This window comes from Magallana gigas, chromosome 2, assembly GCF_963853765.1.
Source record: "Magallana gigas chromosome 2, xbMagGiga1.1, whole genome shotgun sequence".
Lineage (NCBI taxonomy): Eukaryota > Metazoa > Mollusca > Bivalvia > Ostreida > Ostreidae > Magallana > Magallana gigas.
This window is the reverse complement of record NC_088854.1, coordinates 24,363,791-24,382,241: the sequence shown is the minus strand read 5'-3', so window position 1 is coordinate 24,382,241 and position 18,451 is coordinate 24,363,791. Positions and strand designations below refer to the sequence as shown.

At 34.0% G+C, this 18,451-nt stretch overlaps 2 protein-coding genes across 2 annotated transcripts in view; both read left to right on the top strand.

Annotated features, from left to right (window-relative positions):
- Positions 1–6,670, top strand: part of LOC105321233 (serine/threonine-protein kinase SIK1) — a 15,333-nt gene extending 8,663 nt beyond the window's left edge. The window contains exons 5-8 of the mRNA XM_011419489.4: positions 404–574; positions 891–1,014; positions 1,764–1,984; positions 2,129–6,670. Coding sequence (XP_011417791.3) covers positions 404–574; positions 891–1,014; positions 1,764–1,984; positions 2,129–4,159 — 2,547 coding nt within the window. The 3' untranslated portion in view covers positions 4,160–6,670. The remainder of the gene's footprint in view (positions 1–403; positions 575–890; positions 1,015–1,763; positions 1,985–2,128) is intronic.
- Positions 6,671–10,891: 4,221 nt separating this feature from the next.
- Positions 10,892–17,921, top strand: LOC117680977 (uncharacterized). The gene is made up of 6 exons (XM_034443682.2): positions 10,892–11,206; positions 15,105–15,389; positions 15,617–15,682; positions 16,894–16,980; positions 17,098–17,232; positions 17,340–17,921. Exons 2-6 carry the CDS (start codon positions 15,138–15,140, stop codon positions 17,697–17,699), a joined length of 900 nt encoding a protein of 299 aa, XP_034299573.2. The 5' UTR covers positions 10,892–11,206; positions 15,105–15,137; the 3' UTR covers positions 17,700–17,921.
- Positions 17,922–18,451: the final 530 nt, after the last annotated feature.

Sequence of the window (18,451 nt, the reverse complement as noted above, 5' to 3'; positions counted from 1 at the left end):
CCCATTAATGTCATTTAGAACATTACACGACAAATTTTTAAGGAAATAATGATTACCACGTGGGATCTCTTCACAATATTCTTCCTATATGCATGTTAATAAAACTATTAATGATAAGAATATGTGTTTTGTGTTCATGTTACATCTTCCCTGATTGATTTGTTCTGTATTGTCTTTTTTCCTCATACACAATTACTTTTGTATTTTTGTACACATATTTTTATAAAGTCTTTATTTTTGTGTCTGAATATATAAAGATCATGAAATTTGTATCATACGGTATCTTAACTGATAAATGCAATATCTACAAAATAAATACACTGTAGCAAATCAATCAAATATATTATTCTCAATGGTACTGCATAGATTTTCGGTTCATGCATGTCTTTGTATATAATTTCAGGCAGAGAATCTGCTTCTAGATTCCAACATGAACATTAAAATAGCTGACTTTGGGTTTGGAAACTTCTTCAAGACAAACGAGCACCTAGCTACCTTCTGTGGCAGTCCCCCCTATGCAGCTCCAGAAGTGTTTGAAGGCAAAAAGTATCTTGGACCTCAAATTGACATCTGGGTAAGGATCAATTTCAGTTACATTGGAGGAAACATTTTTTATCATGCAGAATGATTTTAATCTACCATGAAAGATCTAACATGAAAATCTGAATACCAAGTTTGTGTAATAGCATGAAAATCTTTGTCAGGAATGATTTACATGTTTATGATTAATACATGTATCAAATTTCACAATAAAAATTGCCCAGAACAACTTCTTATAGTTGTACTTTTTATGAAAACACAGCAAGCATGTTTTTGATATTATGTAATAATAAATGCTATAAAATGGAGTATGATAAGTAAATATCTGACAAATGTATGGTATATTTCAGAGCTTGGGCGTGGTGCTGTATGTCTTAGTATGTGGTGCCTTGCCTTTTGATGGGACAAACCTTCAGATGCTGAGAGACCGAGTGCTACAGGGCAGATTTAGAATACCTTTCTTTATGTCAGAAGGTACCATTCATTTAAAATCCATTATCTCCATCCTAACTAGCTCTTTCTCTGCAAAAGAAAAACAACCTAGTAAAAATCAGACCCTACATTAAGCTAAAAGTCATAAAATCTATATAAACATATTTTTCTGATGTTTGAAACTGCTATTCCAAACTTTTAGCGACAGATAATTACGTGTTAATACCTGGGGAGGATTTGAGCTTTTAAGATCGGATTAAGACTCACCATCTTATAATGGTTGAAGCATCAAGTTGCGTAAGCAGATGGATATGTATAATTAGTAAAACGCCAGAGTCTGAGCCTAAGAAGGCTTAGTCCATTAAACACAGAGTTTTTATAAAGCCTGTCTAAGCTGATGTGTGGGTGATATATAGTCAGTGATACATTAAGAACTATTAGCAGAGCTGTAAAGATGAGCACTATGTAGGAACTTTTTGGAGAGTACAGAGATCTTTCAAGTTTGTTACAGAAATCAGAGAATATGACAAAAAATTGCTTTTACCTATGGCAATGAAGATAAGAACAGCTTAAGGCAGTAAAAGTATTGTGAATTCACCAGCTATCCTATGATACTTTTCCGCCTCCCAAAACCAAAAATATTGACCAAAGTGTTGTTATACGTACTTTCTATCTCCAAATATAATTATCACTCTTAGATTTAATGCTGATAAAAAAGCCAATAGTTTTTATTAAATCAAATGAAGAAAATGTCCTTTTAGATAATAATCATTATATTTTTTTTATTGCAGCATGTGAAAAGTTAATAAGAAAGATGTTGGTATTGGATCCTTCCAAAAGGTACACCATCAACATGATCAAAAAACACCCTTGGATGCAGCAGGATGGTGGTGCCCCAAAACAGGCCCCACCCAGCCCTGTGATCGGTCAGAATGCCAAAATGGGAGAATATAATGAACAGATACTTCGGCTCATGCAAGGAATGAAGATTGATCGAAATAAAACAGTAGAGGTATTAAATTCTTTTAGATTTCAATAATAAACAAACTATACCTAACTTGGATGTTTAAAGTGATCTTGAAGGTATCGGCAGTGAAACAGCTTTTGAAATGTTTGTTAAGACATAATTGAGAGTAATTATTTTCTCTTTTTGTAGGCCCTAAAAAAGGATGCATATGATCACTACACAGCTATATACTATCTTCTAGTGGAAAGATTACGACAACATCGCAGCAGTTTTCCTCCCGAGAATAGGATCGATATTCGTAAAAGACGCCCAAGTACTATCGCCGATCAGGCAATGATGCACATGAACTCTAGTCAAGCAACCCCAGTTCAGGGGCAGCAGCAACGCACAGCATTAGTTAACATTAAACAAGGCAATTCAATGTTCAGCCATACAACAGACTGTGTGACAAGTACCAGTGCTAATTCTAGTAATCTATATCAGTTTTTTAACGACAGTGACGTTCAGGTGCCTACTGGTGTTACAGGGTGCCTCACTGATGTTGTACCCAGCCCCTGTGTTAAACCCCCTGTAACCTCAAATAACCTTCACATGATTACAACCTCCATTGACGAGGGTGTGGAAGCAGACATGACTGACTCTGAGAGTGACTGTAGTAGTACTTGTGGTAAAAATAATGTTCAATTCGTCAGGGATGGTTACGGCATAGGATTGATTCCTAGTTGTGCTTTTGGTGACATTTCTCAGTTGAATAAGAACACAAATAATAGTTCTTCTTCTATAAACACTGCCTCCCCTTTTACCAGTTTTGATTCTAGCCTAGAGCCGGACTTTTCCTCTTGTGTTTTAACATCCTCACAACTTAATTTCTCCGGTGTCGACAGTCCATCATTTTCGTCCATATCCAATACATATACATCATCAGCAGGTGCTAATTACTCCATGGGACAAGCAAACCCCGAATCAGAAAGTGAAGAAGACCCTGCCAGGGATCGGAGTCAGACGAGATCACCAGTGAATTTCAGGGAGGGACGCAGAGCGTCAGATGGTTTGGTCACTCAAGGCGTCATTGCCTTCCGTCAGAGGTTAAAAGACTTTCCGGGTATGACCGAATTACGCAAGGAGCATGTCACTTTGCAACAAATGTTTTCACCCAATATGACTCCCGAACAAGTTCAACTTTCTCAACAGCAACATGCGGCATACATGGAATCAAGTGGGCGTCAGTGGCCAACCGATGAGCAAAATCAAAAACCTAGACCTCGACCATTTTTAAAACGGATGAGTTTACCATCAGAAAACTTTGACATTCAGCCTCATAAACTGTTAGCTCTGAAACAAAGCATGCAGGTGGAAAGGGCAATGGATCGTGTATCTAGTCATGAGGAGGTTGCCATTGATCCAAATTCTTTTGAATACATCAATAAACCACTGCAACAAGCACTACTTCAAAGGAATCTTCAGCAGAAGAGACAGAGTTGGCAACAGAAACACTGTCCTCTTAACCAACAGTTTCAGAAGCTTCAGATTGATCAAACTTCATATCAGCCCTACCCTAGTCCAAATATTCAAATGCTGCCTGATCAGAACTGTCAGACCGTGTTTGGAAATCATTTTGGCATGGGTGCCAACTTAGGAAACCAACAACGAATCAATGGTCAAGGTGATGAGATTAATCCCATGGGTGGCCGGCCACCCGTGATACGAAAAGTCTCTTATAAGTTAGCACAGCAACAGCCAGTGATGCCACCTTATCTAGAAGAGGGAAACAAGAATCTACCTTATGACATTGGCCAACTCTCAAACAACCAGCATCTAATCAACTTCACCGGGGCACCTGTCACCTTTACTCAGGTGACGACACAATCGGAAACCCCAGTCCAGACCACTCCAGGCAGGAAGAATGCGTTTATCCCACGAGGAATGGATTTGTTGATTCTACAACAGCAAATTGCAATTCAACAGCTGCAGCAGAAACAAAAACAGATGAGAAACATGCCGGAAATGAACGAATTGGACCAGGAAAATGAACTTTGTGAGTTGACACCAACCACGGAAGCTCAGACCGGGTGCTTCCAAGAGAGCGATGAGAACGAGTCTGCTCCATCAACGGACACACAGAACTGTGATTACCACGAGAACTATGTGAATAACCAAACAGTGGTGCAGCCCGAGAAACTGTGTCCTGCCGTAGCAGAGGAAGAAATGGACTTCTTTTGATGGAGGCACCTTCTGTAGACCCTTTGTGATTCTCAGATTCTCTTTGTTACAGTAGATCTGTTTACGTTTTCGCTTTTTGTTCTGTTTATAACATGGGTTTTGTTCTGAAATATGAGTAATTTTGTTTCTGTTTCGTTTGATATAATTTTGGGCTTTACATATTGAATTATTTAATAACACGGCTTATGATCTTACTTTTCCGCTGAAAATAATTTTATTTTCATTTTAGGTCAATTACCTTACATATACATAGTTGAAATCTGATGTTATTGTAACAAGTTGAATTATTGATGTTGTAGGGTTGTTAACTTTTTCCTCAGCAAATATGTATGTCTGTATTGGCCCTGAGACAAGGCATTGCAAAAGTGTTATTGAAAGTTGTTATCAGTTCAATAATCTTTTTGTTTCATGCACGCATGTTACAATGTGCTGATTGATTGAAAAGTTATGTCTTTCAGGCAAAGGAAGTTAGTTTCTGTTTTGCATCTGTACTTGTATATATGTGTTTTAGTCATGTCTTTCACTAAAAAGTGACCATTTTAAGTTGTTTTACTATATTTAATGAGTTTTTCTCTATGCATCACAATTTCCCCATATTATGAGAGTGTTGGAGAAACCATTGTGTTATGAAACCAGGCCGAGATTTTGTGATTTGAGTATGTTGCAGTCTAAAGAGTAATCATAGTTATTTTTCTTTTTGTATTTTATCCGTACTGGCTAAAAAAAACTTTTATTGGTAAGGGATCAAATGTTTACCACTTTTGGTCGACTTTTTTAAAGAAAAAAATATCAAAAAATTATGATAAAAAAAAAAAATTCTTGAAAATTCTTTTTCAACCCCTTCATCAATAGGGAGTAAAATTAAATCTTCACAGTCTTACCTTGGAATGCATAATATATGTACTGATTCTAAATTGTCATTAGATCTTGAACCTAGTTTTATTTTTTTTTTAATGGGGTTCTTTTATTTGAATTTATGTAAACGATGAAGCTGCTAACGTGATATTGATTATGGGTGCAATTTATAATGACATAATCCCAGGTATTTTTTTCAAGCAGTTGTTCAATGACAACGGAGGTTTATTTTTCTTTTTTGAAGAATTTCGCATTTTTTTCGGTAAGAAAATTTTTACATAGAAACACTAGCTTTATTATTTTATTGTGATTGAGTTCAAATTCTCTCTCATTGGAGATCGAGTGTTGTATTTAAACAGACTGTCATTTTATAAACTGCGTGTAGCTGTCTTGGTTTATATAGAGTTTCAGATGAACCAGTGTTCTTCATAAATAACTTTACTTTAAAAAAAAAATAACTTGAGGAACTTCTAACAATTGAAAAGGAATCTAGATATTTAAATTGTGCTTTCAACAGTTTTTAGCTATGATGAATTTTTACACCGAGCCCTATGTTGGTGGAGGGGGGGGGGGGTGTTCTACTGACACATTTTGATTATAAATCATACAAAATACACAAAAAATAACTCAATGATTTGTACATAAATCAAAGAATGAACTTGCCAAATGGGGGAATTTTTCTGATGTGGTAAATGTATATGTGTATATATATTTTCTGATCATTTTGTTAGTGATAAGTTGTACAGAGAGAGAGAGAGAGAGAGAGAGAGAGAGAGAGAGAGGAGTATAAATGAGCTATGTTTTATTCTGGCTGTTTGAAAGCAGTGCTATGTGTTGTGGTGCTAAGTAGATTGTTCAAATGTCATTACACACCTCATTCTCATTTTACATCTGGACAGTCCACTTTTTTTCTAACAATAGTGTACCAAGCGATTTTATGTATTTTTCATTATTGATAAGTATTTGATGTGTGCAGCAAGCCTTAGAATGTTGTGCACAAGTTTAAAAATAAAAGACCTTTTTATGTCATATCAACACAAAATGGGCATATTATAGCAGACATCTGTACTTTTGGTTGGTTAAATATCAGTTGTAAATTTATGAAAAAGGTATTCTTAGGGAACAAAAAGATTTGGGAGATTTTTTATTGTTATTTGATTTTATAATTATTGGAGTAAATGAAACCCAGACAATAAAATTTGGTATGGATGAAAACTTCTAAACAAAATGGAGAGAATTCTAAAAGTAAATGGAGTGAGTTCTTAAAAAGAAATTGGAAAGAGATTAAATGTTTCTTGTATTCTAAATCGTAATTGATAAAAATTATCAATCTTTGTCTTCTTCTGAAGCTCTCAACTTCTTGTGTTATGAAGTAGAGGCTTCTTCAGTGTTTTGGTCTTCGACTGTTTCCAGACATAACATTTTTTAATATTGATGGTAATATCAATATTGATGGACACTTTAGGAGAGACCCAAACGATCTTGATGCTTTGTAAACAGCATGTTTTGCTCGATGATTATTAGTATGATGCATTTTACCCTATACATATGGTCGCCCAAAGGGCACAAACACTGTTAGTTATTTCATGAACTTGTTATTGTATGTATGTATAGATAACTTTATCAGAGTCAATAAACTGTTATCAATAATTTAAACACTCAGTTTTCTGTTTTTCGAATTTTAGCCTGATGTGGCACTGACATGGACGTTTGTGGATTTGCAGACAAAAATTCACTTTCAGATTTTCCATCCTATATTTGGAAACTGCTAATGACGTAGATCAGAAAAACGGCGCATGTTTCTGACACGATCGTGAAAAAGGAAATCGTTAGTTGGACATGGCAACCATTTGCTTCAGTATTTCCTGGTAAATGTCTCCGAATAATTCAAATTAGCGCTGAAAATGGAATAAAAACAAGAATAGCCATGCGACAACATGTGTGAGCGGTGTTTCTGTTGGCGACAGATGGGGAAGACATTACTATTGACAATAATATAAATAGCCTAACGTTATAATGTCGTAAACACATTGGAAAGTAAATTTGTTTTTCCTTAGGTTGAACAAAATGAAATATAAGTTCATTGTAGTTCAGAAGGCCAAATTAGGCTTTTCCATATTTCAAACTCTTCCCAACAATTAGCGAAGAAAAATATATAGCGTAAAATAAGTTTGAGTCATGAAAAGTAATTTTTATTTGGTCATATTTTAAAGATTTATGAAATAAAGTGTACATACATGTTTCATCTATGAGATGTATATGAACAATAAAACTTTTTTTTTCGCTGGAAAAATGTTCACCGCCAACGATTAAGTAACTTGGTTATCAAACGTGAAAAAGAAATTATCCAGTTACTTCATATCAGACTGAGCCTAGATTGTTTGAATTTGACTACAAATTTGAATTTGGCTATACATTTCATTAATCTTTTTTATATCGTATATTATTACAGTGCAAACGTATCATGAAATAAATTGAGCAGTGTATGGAAGGCCTTTAAAACATACATGTGTAAAACACATCCGCCCATCGAGGTGTGTGTGGTGGTGGGGGGGGGGGGGGGGGGGGCGGTCAAACTTGGTAAAATTATCAAGAAATTCTCTTGGACACCCCCCCCCCCCCACCCTCCCCTCCCCCCCCCCCCCCCCCCCCCCATCGTAAAAAAAAAACAAAATTGATCCGCACATGAATCAAGACATGGCATTAAAATCTTAACAAGACAATATAAAGAAACTTAGGTATGGCTAGAAATGCGTATGCTGATTGATTTTGTAGATGGTATATTTTTGTAAAGAACTTAAAAATGAAATTAAATTCAGAAGTCAGTAAAACTTGTACATTGCCTCTTTGTAATCTGTTGAGACATATTGATGATTTTTTAGAAATTTTTAAATTTACATTTACGCATGCGACCAGTTCCGAGAAAAGCTAGTGTTATTTATTTAAAGTTTATGCGACCACTCCCGAGGAAATATGATGTTATTTACAATTAATTCATATACTAGTATTCGAATAACTGTCTGAAAAAAAGGCTCCAAATGGGGGGGGGGGGTTGCCTTTTCCATTTCAGATTTGTTAAATATGCTCCCGGAGACCTTAAAAATTTTGACAATTATTCAAGTTGAATTATTTAATCTTTGTTAGAACTGTGCTAACAACTTTTATTTAATCTTTCAGATATCTCATGGAACACAACTCGCAACTTATCCCATGTTGTTCAACAAATGTAAAGTTATCGTTCTTGTGTTATTAAAGTGTTTACCGTTTCGTACACATATTATGCATGCAAATTACCAATATACCGTATTTAAATCGTTGCACCCACAGATTTGCTAACACTTGCACCATTTTGAAAGAGCAGTGTAACTCGTATAGTATAGGTCAATATGCAAAAATCTGATTTTTTTTCTCTAGAACCCTTATGCTATGATTTATGATATTGCTTCCTATTGTATCCCAGCAAATGGTCTGACTGGAACCCCTTGACAAGTTCTTGTGCCCAAAAATGGTTTCATAAGTTTATATATGAATATTTTTTTTAAATTTTAACTTTCTTGAGAATTACAATGCTGTCAAATTACTAAAATAACTAATGGGACTCAATGTTTTAAGCAATATGAGCTGCAATTTTCATGAAGAATTTTTTTTTAACGAAATAATCATTTTCTTCTTCAATGGTAAAAATATCATGGTTTATAGATTTCTTTTCGCCAAATTTTTGTGAAAAGGGCCGTTAAGGAGCCTTTATTGGAGCGAAATTGAATTACTGTCGTCCTGTTCAAAAATTGATTTCCTATATGTTCCATAGAAGAGGTATCTTTCCTCTGACAAAAATTAATGATTTTTTCCAACCTTATTTATCATAAAAGTTTAAGTTACATCCAGACTTAGCATACTAGCAGGTTTTTAAAGCAAAATAAAATTCTAAAAAATACAGCTCATATTGCTTTAACATAAAATAACGTAGAAAAAAAATGAAAATGCTTTAAGGAAGGAGTCTTTTCTGGTTTTCGACTTGTCAAACGTAAATTTGATTAATTGTTCATTAAATCAAGATGAAAGGAAATAAAAATAGTATAATTTTCTTTCTTTTTTACTTTCATACATCTTGGCATAGAAAAAGGAATCAATGTTTAGAATCTAACAAGGACTATATTTTTGGCGTAATATTGGCGTAGGAAAATATCACGTTTCGCAATTCAGAATTGCTGCAGATAAATGAGTCTGTTTTAGCATTTAAAAAACAATTACATTAATGTTGGAATTTTTTACTGATGTGAATTAATGATATGATACTTGTGTTTCAGAATGTTTTAAAAATATGGTTTGCCTATCAAATTATATTTTTATAAGCTTTTTAAAGCGCCCATACTATACATTGATTTTTGTGAAAAAAAATTACAAAAATCAGTTTTTCTCTCTTATTAAATGGTCAATATATTAGATTTTCTGTCAATTTATATCTTTGTATAAAGTCTTCATAACACATAAAAATCAGAAATATTTTATTATTGGAAGCATAAAAAAATAATCAAAATTTCTTCAAAATTGAAGAAAATTAGAGGAAATGCGGGCTTATAGCAATATCAATTTTAGTATAAATATTTATTCCAATTTAGTAGTATAAGCTGATAGACATTCTGATATTCTACCATTTCATTGAAGAATAGAATCTTCAAATCTTAAACAAATGTCTACAGAACTACAAAGAGCTACACTTATTTTTATCATCCTTTATGTTGAGGAAAAAGGTAGTGACCTTGACCTGACCTTTATGCAAAAACAAAAAGGTCAAATTTGATTAAACTGATAGAATCATTTGGTTATATGATCCGTTTGACTGTGTCAAAATTTCATGAATTTCTTATTTTAAGAAGTATGTTTGATTACGAGAAGACTCCTTCCTAAACAAGATATAATTATCCAATTCTCCATATATTTCGTGTTTGACTTCAAGGTACTGCTTCGATATGATTTTTGGCCCAGGTGAGAGGTGTGACCTCTGGGTCTTCCGTTTTGTTCTGTTTGAACACATTTTGTTATATATATTGGTTTGAACACAAATTGAAACAACATACATGTACTAGGTTTTCAGCCTAAAATAACGAACAATAGTAACACATGGCATACAAAACAACAAAGGTTGGGGGTAAAATATGAAAAAAAAAATAACTGAATGACATAAGTATAATATAACTGTCATGTACATCTATTAAATTCGGTATAAATAGCAAAGCAAAAAAAAAATACTTTATTGCTTTATATTCTAATAAAGATATTAACCCCGAATAATAGTATAAAATATACATGTATGTATGCGCATTTATATGTCATCTCTACGTTCAGAGTTGCAAGACTCATGTCAGATTTGGGCATGTGTCAATCGCAAATTTGGTTCACATAATATTATCTGTGATAAATCTATCTACATGTCCAATCATTGAGTCAAGTAAAAACGACAATCAATAAAAAGGACAACTCCAAACTTTTGGACCTCTCCTATCGCGGTATTTTCATTAATTCATTTGATATACCCTAGTTTGTTTCCGGTCTAAGGTATAAAAAAGGAACATATTTTCAAAAACTTCAATTTCAGCTTTGTAATATAGTAATTGGGATTCATTTCTTAGAACATAATTATTTTTTTCTTGTGATTTGTTTTTCTCAATAGAAGGCACGATTATGATGTAATTAAAGTTAAACAAAGACGTTCACAGAAATGCCAAATAAATTTGATATATTACTGTATACATATCCTTCATTTGTTAATATGTGGTTTTCAATTTAAAATCTATCACTGCACCTTTGTTTGTCGAATTGCGGGGAAATGAACACGCACCTTTCGGTGTATACCCGTACTAGCAAATAAGCGGTGATATCAGGAAAGAGAAAGGAATTTTAAAGTCCCCCCAAGGAAAGCGAAGTCGTGTAAACCCAATCTCAATATTCCCGATACTTTCCTCCATCAATCTTATCGGTCAGAGTAAATACATACTCGTTCACTTAGCGAGGGCCTCTACCATTAACCAAAAGAGCCAGTTCGATTTATCACCAGGTTTGCCACCAAACAGGTTCATATCCAATCACGTGACCCGATTTATACGCAATTGTTGCATTTTTGGATTTCTGGAATTGTTAGCAATGAAGAAATTTTGATCAAAAAAGAGTCGTAATGGATTAAGTTTTAGATATGTGAGTATATATTTATTCAATGTACAATCTCAATTATGGATTTTCTGCATATAGTAAGAAGTAAAATGTTCTTCAATATATATATTGGAAAATTCTTTTATACAGGAAGTACATCTCTCTCTCTCTCTCTCTCTCTCTCTCTCTCTCTCTCTCTCTCTCTCTCTATTGATCGAACTTTTCATTTAGTTATACACTGTATAACATTCGTCGAACAATATACAATTATCAGTATTCATTTTTCAAAATTCAGTGTGGACCAATATATGAAAGCGTGGACGGTTTTAAATGTTGAAAATAAAAAGTAATTGGCTGGCTTTGTCTTAAGCAAATGATGGTGTTTCGAAATCGTTGTGCTTGCAAATAGAATATAAGGGGATCCCTACAAACTTATAAAGGGTATATAACAATATTATAGTCCAAAGACATTTGTACTGATTATTCTTGAATTTGATAACTCGTGGCTACGGAGGGGGCATTGATCATGTGGTTTTTTTTAAAAATCAGGTCCTGTGTAGTCCATTTTCTTTAGTATACCCCAGTACATAATACTGTATTGTAATTTTCCATAACTACCATTTCTCTTTGTACATACTCTTAGTTGCAATAAGATTGGTTTGTGATGTGCATTTGAACGTGATTGCTTTTAAGTTGTACACAATTGATATCAGTATAAAAATGTACAATGTAAAATCAATGTGCCAAACTGCCTTTTATAAAACTTTTTGGTCCGATTTCTTTGGTCCGATTTCTTTTTCATGATGGTAGCAACTAATTTTCTTTGTAAACATATTCTCCTTGAAAGTTATAATCTTCTACTAACCAGCAGAATCGATAAAAATATTCGATGTAAATAAAAACGTTCTATTGTTTTCTATAGTATTGGAGCACACAAGATTATTTCTAGTTAGAAATACATTTTTGAAAGCTGGTTTATGTTATATTGTTGGCAAATATCAAAGTCATAAAATTGATAGATAGCATCCGTCTCAAAACGGGTATATTTCTTTATCAAGTTTGTTTTTTAAACCCGTATTGTGAAAATGTAATTGTCTAAATGGTCAGGAAATCTAAATGCAAAAATTAACTTCATATTATATTAGATTGAGATAATATATTATATGAATTAAAACTTCGTCTGTTACAATATTAGCTCGACTGGTAGATAACGATATTCAAAATAGAGAAAAATATTACATTGTTATTAAACTTGATGTAGACATCTATTCGAAGAAAAGGTGCTAGTATCTTATTTCTTCCTAAATTTTCAATACTTTTGAAAAAAAAGAAGAAGTATAAACCATGTATAAAAAAATACTTCAAAATAATCATGATAAAATTTACAAAGCTATCTTAGTGCTCCTCAATTCTTCAGCACTTACTTTAATTATTCTTAATCCACGCCCAAACGAAAAATGAAGTTCTCTCTTATATATTACTATACAAATTACATTATAAGTTAATCAATATTTATCAGTATATGCTTAATTTGCAAACATGTTTCCTTATATGAATCAATAGAAAAGAAAAACGTTCGTTTCTGTGTGAACTTTTTAACGAGTCAAGAAGTCAAACAGACCACAGCGCCAGCTCATGGTTTGACGGTTGCATTACTGCAAACACCAAAACACAGTTCTGAGCTATTTGCCTTTCTCTCAACAATAATTACAAGTAGAAAAAAAACAACAACATTAAAACACTCAGTGGAATATGAACTTGGTTGGTACGTGATCAAATCTTCTGAGAAGCCCATCGGTCTCAACAGAATGTGATCACGTTACCAACCAAGTTCATATTCTGGTGAACTTTATTAACTTGCCGTTTATTTTAAGTATTTTAGCTATAATTGCATTATGGAATTCATTTACCGTTCTAAACGTCTATATACCAGAGCTCACAAGTAAATTTTTTTTGTGTAAATCATTTTTTTTCTTTTTCATGTTTCTAGTTACATTTGACTAAACTAATAATATATTGCTTTAAACACAATTCAGTCTACTGTTTGTTTACTAGTAATTTTTTGTAGTATTTATGATTTAGCATTTAGGTCATCTTCGTGAATTTTTTTCTTCAAAAAAGGAAGTTCTGACAAATTTCGAATAAAGTTACTTCAACTCAATATAGTAGCAAACATAATCCAAAGATAAGACTCAATGCTGACAAGTTTACACACAAAGAATTCCTGCTTTGGAACATTGGCAATAAGATTGTATATAAACATTACGACTCGGTCCTTCACCATGTAAATGGTTGTGTTTGCATTAATTGACAAATTCCATGACATGTTGACTTTTAATTCACCGGATCACAATAATGCACTTTAATTCCAATCGTTTATAGAACTTCGTCCGCATTTTCTCGTCACTAATTTGAGAGACGGACATCAAAGATTACCTGAGTAACGCTACACACTCACACGCTTACTAAAAAAAACAACCCTGTTATTATTGGCCAGGTGTTAAGTTGTCATCATTTGTCTTATAGTTTCTTTTATAAAAAAAAAAATACAATGATTCCAATAATATACCTTTTTCAGTTACTAATAAATTTTCTTTGAAGTTAGCTTGTCTTTGCGGGACGATAAAGAACATAGGAGAAATTTGCATCAACAAAGATACGAAATATCTTTTATAAAATTTATTAAAAATCACACAATGTATTAACTTGTACCCCTCGGGGGATATTTATTAAATTAATTGCTGCATACAACTCAGAGAGCAAAAACATGTTCTCGTTGCCATCGGTTTATCTGGCCATAGAGGAGAGTCCGCTAAAAGATCTCGAGTACTGTTTGGAACAAGTTTGGTCCTTGTAACCTTTGAGATAGCAAACAATCTATGCCGGTGACGTAGTTGACATATGTGTACACAAGAAAATGCATCAGATGCACTCAAAGATTAAGTTGACTCTTCTTACGGCACGCTCCCGGTATTTGGACATTGCCGGTTTTTATCGCAGACTTTGGATTTAGGGGTCTTTCTGTCTGAAGTGGGCCGTATTGACACCGATTTCCTTATCCGTTTTGTTCATGAAGTGGTTCGAACACGCGTGGAATTACAGAGGGATTTCAGCCGTCGAGTTAATCGGTAATTTGTGATGAATTGGTCTCTTAACAACAGTAAAGATTCCCCAAGAATACACATTCCAGGTTTATAGACCCGTTTTAATGCGTCATCTACAACAAAGTAATATTGTGTTTTATTGTGTTTTCCGATTTTAAAAAGTTGGGACCAATATCCGTGTAAAGCTTTAAGATAAATCGAATTACACCAAAATTGAGCATTATATGTTTTATTTTATGTCTCAGAAATCGAAAATTATACTAGTTATCATATGGTTTTTCTAATCTTCCTGTCATTTTAAAAACTTCCTCCTTCAATCAAAAATAACAAAACAAAATATTTTGTACTTGTATTTTAGTCAATTCAAGCTCATTTATGAAGACCAAGGTCAAACTCACTAGTCAATGTAGCCACAGTTTAAAATACTTTTTGCAATAAACAAAGTCATTTCGTTACTTTATTACATTGTTGCTTGTTTAAAGAACATAGAATAGAAATACCAAAACCTTCTTTGAAGACTAGAAAGAAAGAAGCATCAGTTTCTTTTTTACTTGCAAGTTGCCAGCAAAAATGCAAATGTCATTCTAATTTTTTTTATTGTTTTAGATCCAACACAAAATTGATGTTGCTATTTGTTGCAAGATCTGAAATAAACAAGAAAGTCCAATTTTGTCAATCATTATCAAATTAACAATTGACACTTTGCAATGCATATTGACTTCTTTCTTGATGTTATTGCTTCAATGCCATCATTTTATGATGCCGGCGAAATCTACTCTCAAGCTATTAAAGAAATTTAATTTCCAGCTGCATTCACACGTTAATCTTTATGTTCATAGTCATAGGGTCCCTGGACCAGTTCCTAAAGCAAAATGGAAGAAAAATCAAAACTCCGGTACACGGAAATTGACGGGGTGGAGACCACCGACATAGAAAACTTCCCCTACTCTGCCATCAAGGCCCTGGGGGCGGTGCAGATTGGCCTGGGGGTCACGTGTCTGGTGCTGGGTCTGCTGGACGTTTTTCTGTATCTATTTATGGACGATGACCAATTGGCGACGGCGGGGGACAGCACGCTGATGACGCTAACCATCGCTTCCTCACCCATCTGGTGCGGACTCTGGGTAAGGACCTCAGTCATGCTTAACCCCTCTGATGCCTAATATAAGCGTTAAATCGGCTTTTTAAGAGAATATAGTTCAACACAATCTTATATACAAACTATCATTGGATATTTCTAAGGTCATTTTGAAAAGGTCATAAACATTAACATTAAAACATTTTTGAAACGATTGGGATAGTTGAGACCAAAATATGAATACGTGGATAATTTCAACGTCTTTTTTCACAGTTTAGTGTAACTGGTTGTATGGCGGCGTGTATGAACAAAAGAAACAAGTCCAACCTTAATTATTTTGTAAGTATGCTGCAATGTTATTTTTTTTTTGTTATATGAATTTCATATGCATGCAGTATATGCATGCTTTTATAACTGCGCATCTTTTTGTCTTGATATTAAAAGATAAATGAAACGACCACTGAATTGTTCGAATAAACTGACTTAAATTCCTCGCCGGTTTGAGGTTGTGAACATACAGGTAACACCGTTTTGAGACGTTTGATTTATCTGTTTCCTGTCCAGAAGCTATCTGGCTTAGACGTGTGACGAACCTTGGATACTTATCCACATTAAACATTATATAAATTGCTTTTTTAATTGTTTAAGTAGATTATCTCTTAGATTTCTTTCTTCATTCCCTCACTAGTGGCAAGATTGGATTTTCCATTTGATCATTTTGCTGATCTAATCTCGATTGTCTCTTTAAAGAAAGTCCTATGGGGAATCCCTTTATCAGGTGTTACCAGATGCAATATTAAAGTCTTACAACGATTTCAATATAGCAGCAATTTATCAAAATTGGAAAACTTATGTTAGTTTTAGTACACATCGCTTAGTCATCAATTATTGACGATCGCAAAAGCTGAAGCACATGATGTCTATATAGAATATCCTTCTTACTTGTATAACCCATTCCACCCCTATCCGAGATGAAGGCATAAGACATGGTTGTATAGTGGTAATTAGTGAAGTTTCCAAAGATGCATAATTATGTCCTTAAATTCTTTGACCAATCGTAATTATGTTTGAAACAAGAGTTTATGAAAAAACGAACAGAAGTCTCCAAAAATGTAATTTGTCGGTAAAAAGATGGTGTGTTTTTGACCGTTAAATGTCTACATGTACATTGGTTTTCAATTGACCGCTTGTATCTGTATAACTATGTATTAACCATAATCCCAACAAATCTTTCTGACGCTTTTAGGAAAGATAAAATTATCAAAATTCTTCTGTGTGGGTCTATATGGCGTTATTCGGGAATCAGATATCTGTTTGAAACCGACTATGACACTCACCACCAGATTTTTATTAAACTTTATACGTCTAATAGTTGACACATTTTACCAACCGAATATACCGAACATAAAGTAATTGATTCTTTGTTGTTATAAAAAATGATAAGGAACATTTCGACTAAAATTTCACAGCATTTCCTTTAAGTACACACTATACTTATAATTCTTATCTTCCTCTATGAATCATCATGTCTTCTTTTATTTCATTCCAAGAAAATGACATTTTTGGTGCTCAGCATCCTGTGTTCTGCGTTGTTTGCTCCAGTATGTTGTATCATCAACATTGCCATGGCAGTTCTGGTGAGATTTCCTGGATCATTGTAGAACATTTATTTACATTAAAAACCACCGATGCAAAAATAGTCATATAAACCAGCATGCCCAAATATCAAACTGTTGCCAATTTGTTTTTGTCAGCGCCATGAACTGGAGCCGACTTCCTACCGCTGGATGGTGCCTATTCTGGTCGCCTTCTTTGCTTTCAATGAGTTGGTGTTTGCCATTGCTTCAGCCTCCATATGTTGTTGTTGTGCCCCAATCAAAACTACACAGGTACACACTCTAACAAGTATAGATTATTTACATTACAGTTTAATCATCAGTGACCACATTTATATGTGTTTTCGTTTGCAAGATACTCCTACAACCTTTTTCTACAGGTTCGAGTTGTTATGGCGAGACAAGTAGACGATTCCAAGGACATGAATTCTATTGGTGCCTCGGGGACGAACAAAAGTCCCGATTCCATGGATATATTTACCACCACAGATCGGCACGGCAGACCGCTGAAAGCGTCCCCGCCAAACGAAACCACAGACAACTTTAAATCCGCGGAACCACCGAAAGTCGTCATTCCGCCAAAGGGCTCCACCAAAAAATCGCCACCAGCTGCACCGCCGGACGAGAACGATTACAGGCCGTACACCAAGGAGTCAAGTTATGACAAGATGAAACGCTTGGTGCTGCCTAGCTCATCCTTTCCGCGAACCGAGGAGATCGAACCACGTGACCAGTTCTAAAACTAATACCTTTCTACGCGGCGTGATATCATTTGAAGAGACTCCAAATATGTAATTTTAATCATCGTTTTATTTATTGCGGTTTTTGTGTGCTTAGCTAAAACCGTTTGTCCAAGTGAAGCAACAAGTGCTGTCCGTCCAAGCTTAGAAACTGTTATACGACATTTTTACATTAACATAATTAACGAGTGCAGAACTGTTTTTCTGAACTGCAAAATGCATTTTAATTATTTTTAAGAGTTAGTTTTATGATCGGACACTGTTTTTGTGTTTTATAGACAAATACTTTTTCGTATACCGCCATGTCTTTTACAGTTACCCCTATTGTACAGGTACTTCATACTTAAAATATGTTAACCTTTCCTAAACAAATGTCATTCATAATTGAAAATTATATGCATTTGACATTTCATCTTGTTTTTTTTATTTTATCGTTTGAAACATGAGAATGACACAAAAATATTTAACAGAAAACTGAAATACCTAATGACTTGCTTTGAAGACAGTTTTCTAATATGATTATATCTAAAGGCATTTTATTATCAATGGTGTGATAAACATTGCTTTATTCAAAAATTTTGTTGTGAATATTTTCATAAGATTGTGTTGTATATTTAAAATCTTGTGATGTATGTTTAAAATCTTGTGATGTATGTCTAAAAACTTGTGGCGTGGTTTCAAAATCTTGTGACGTATAGTATTTTAAATACCTAGGGTGATGCAACGTCAAAATCTTGTGATGCATACTGTAA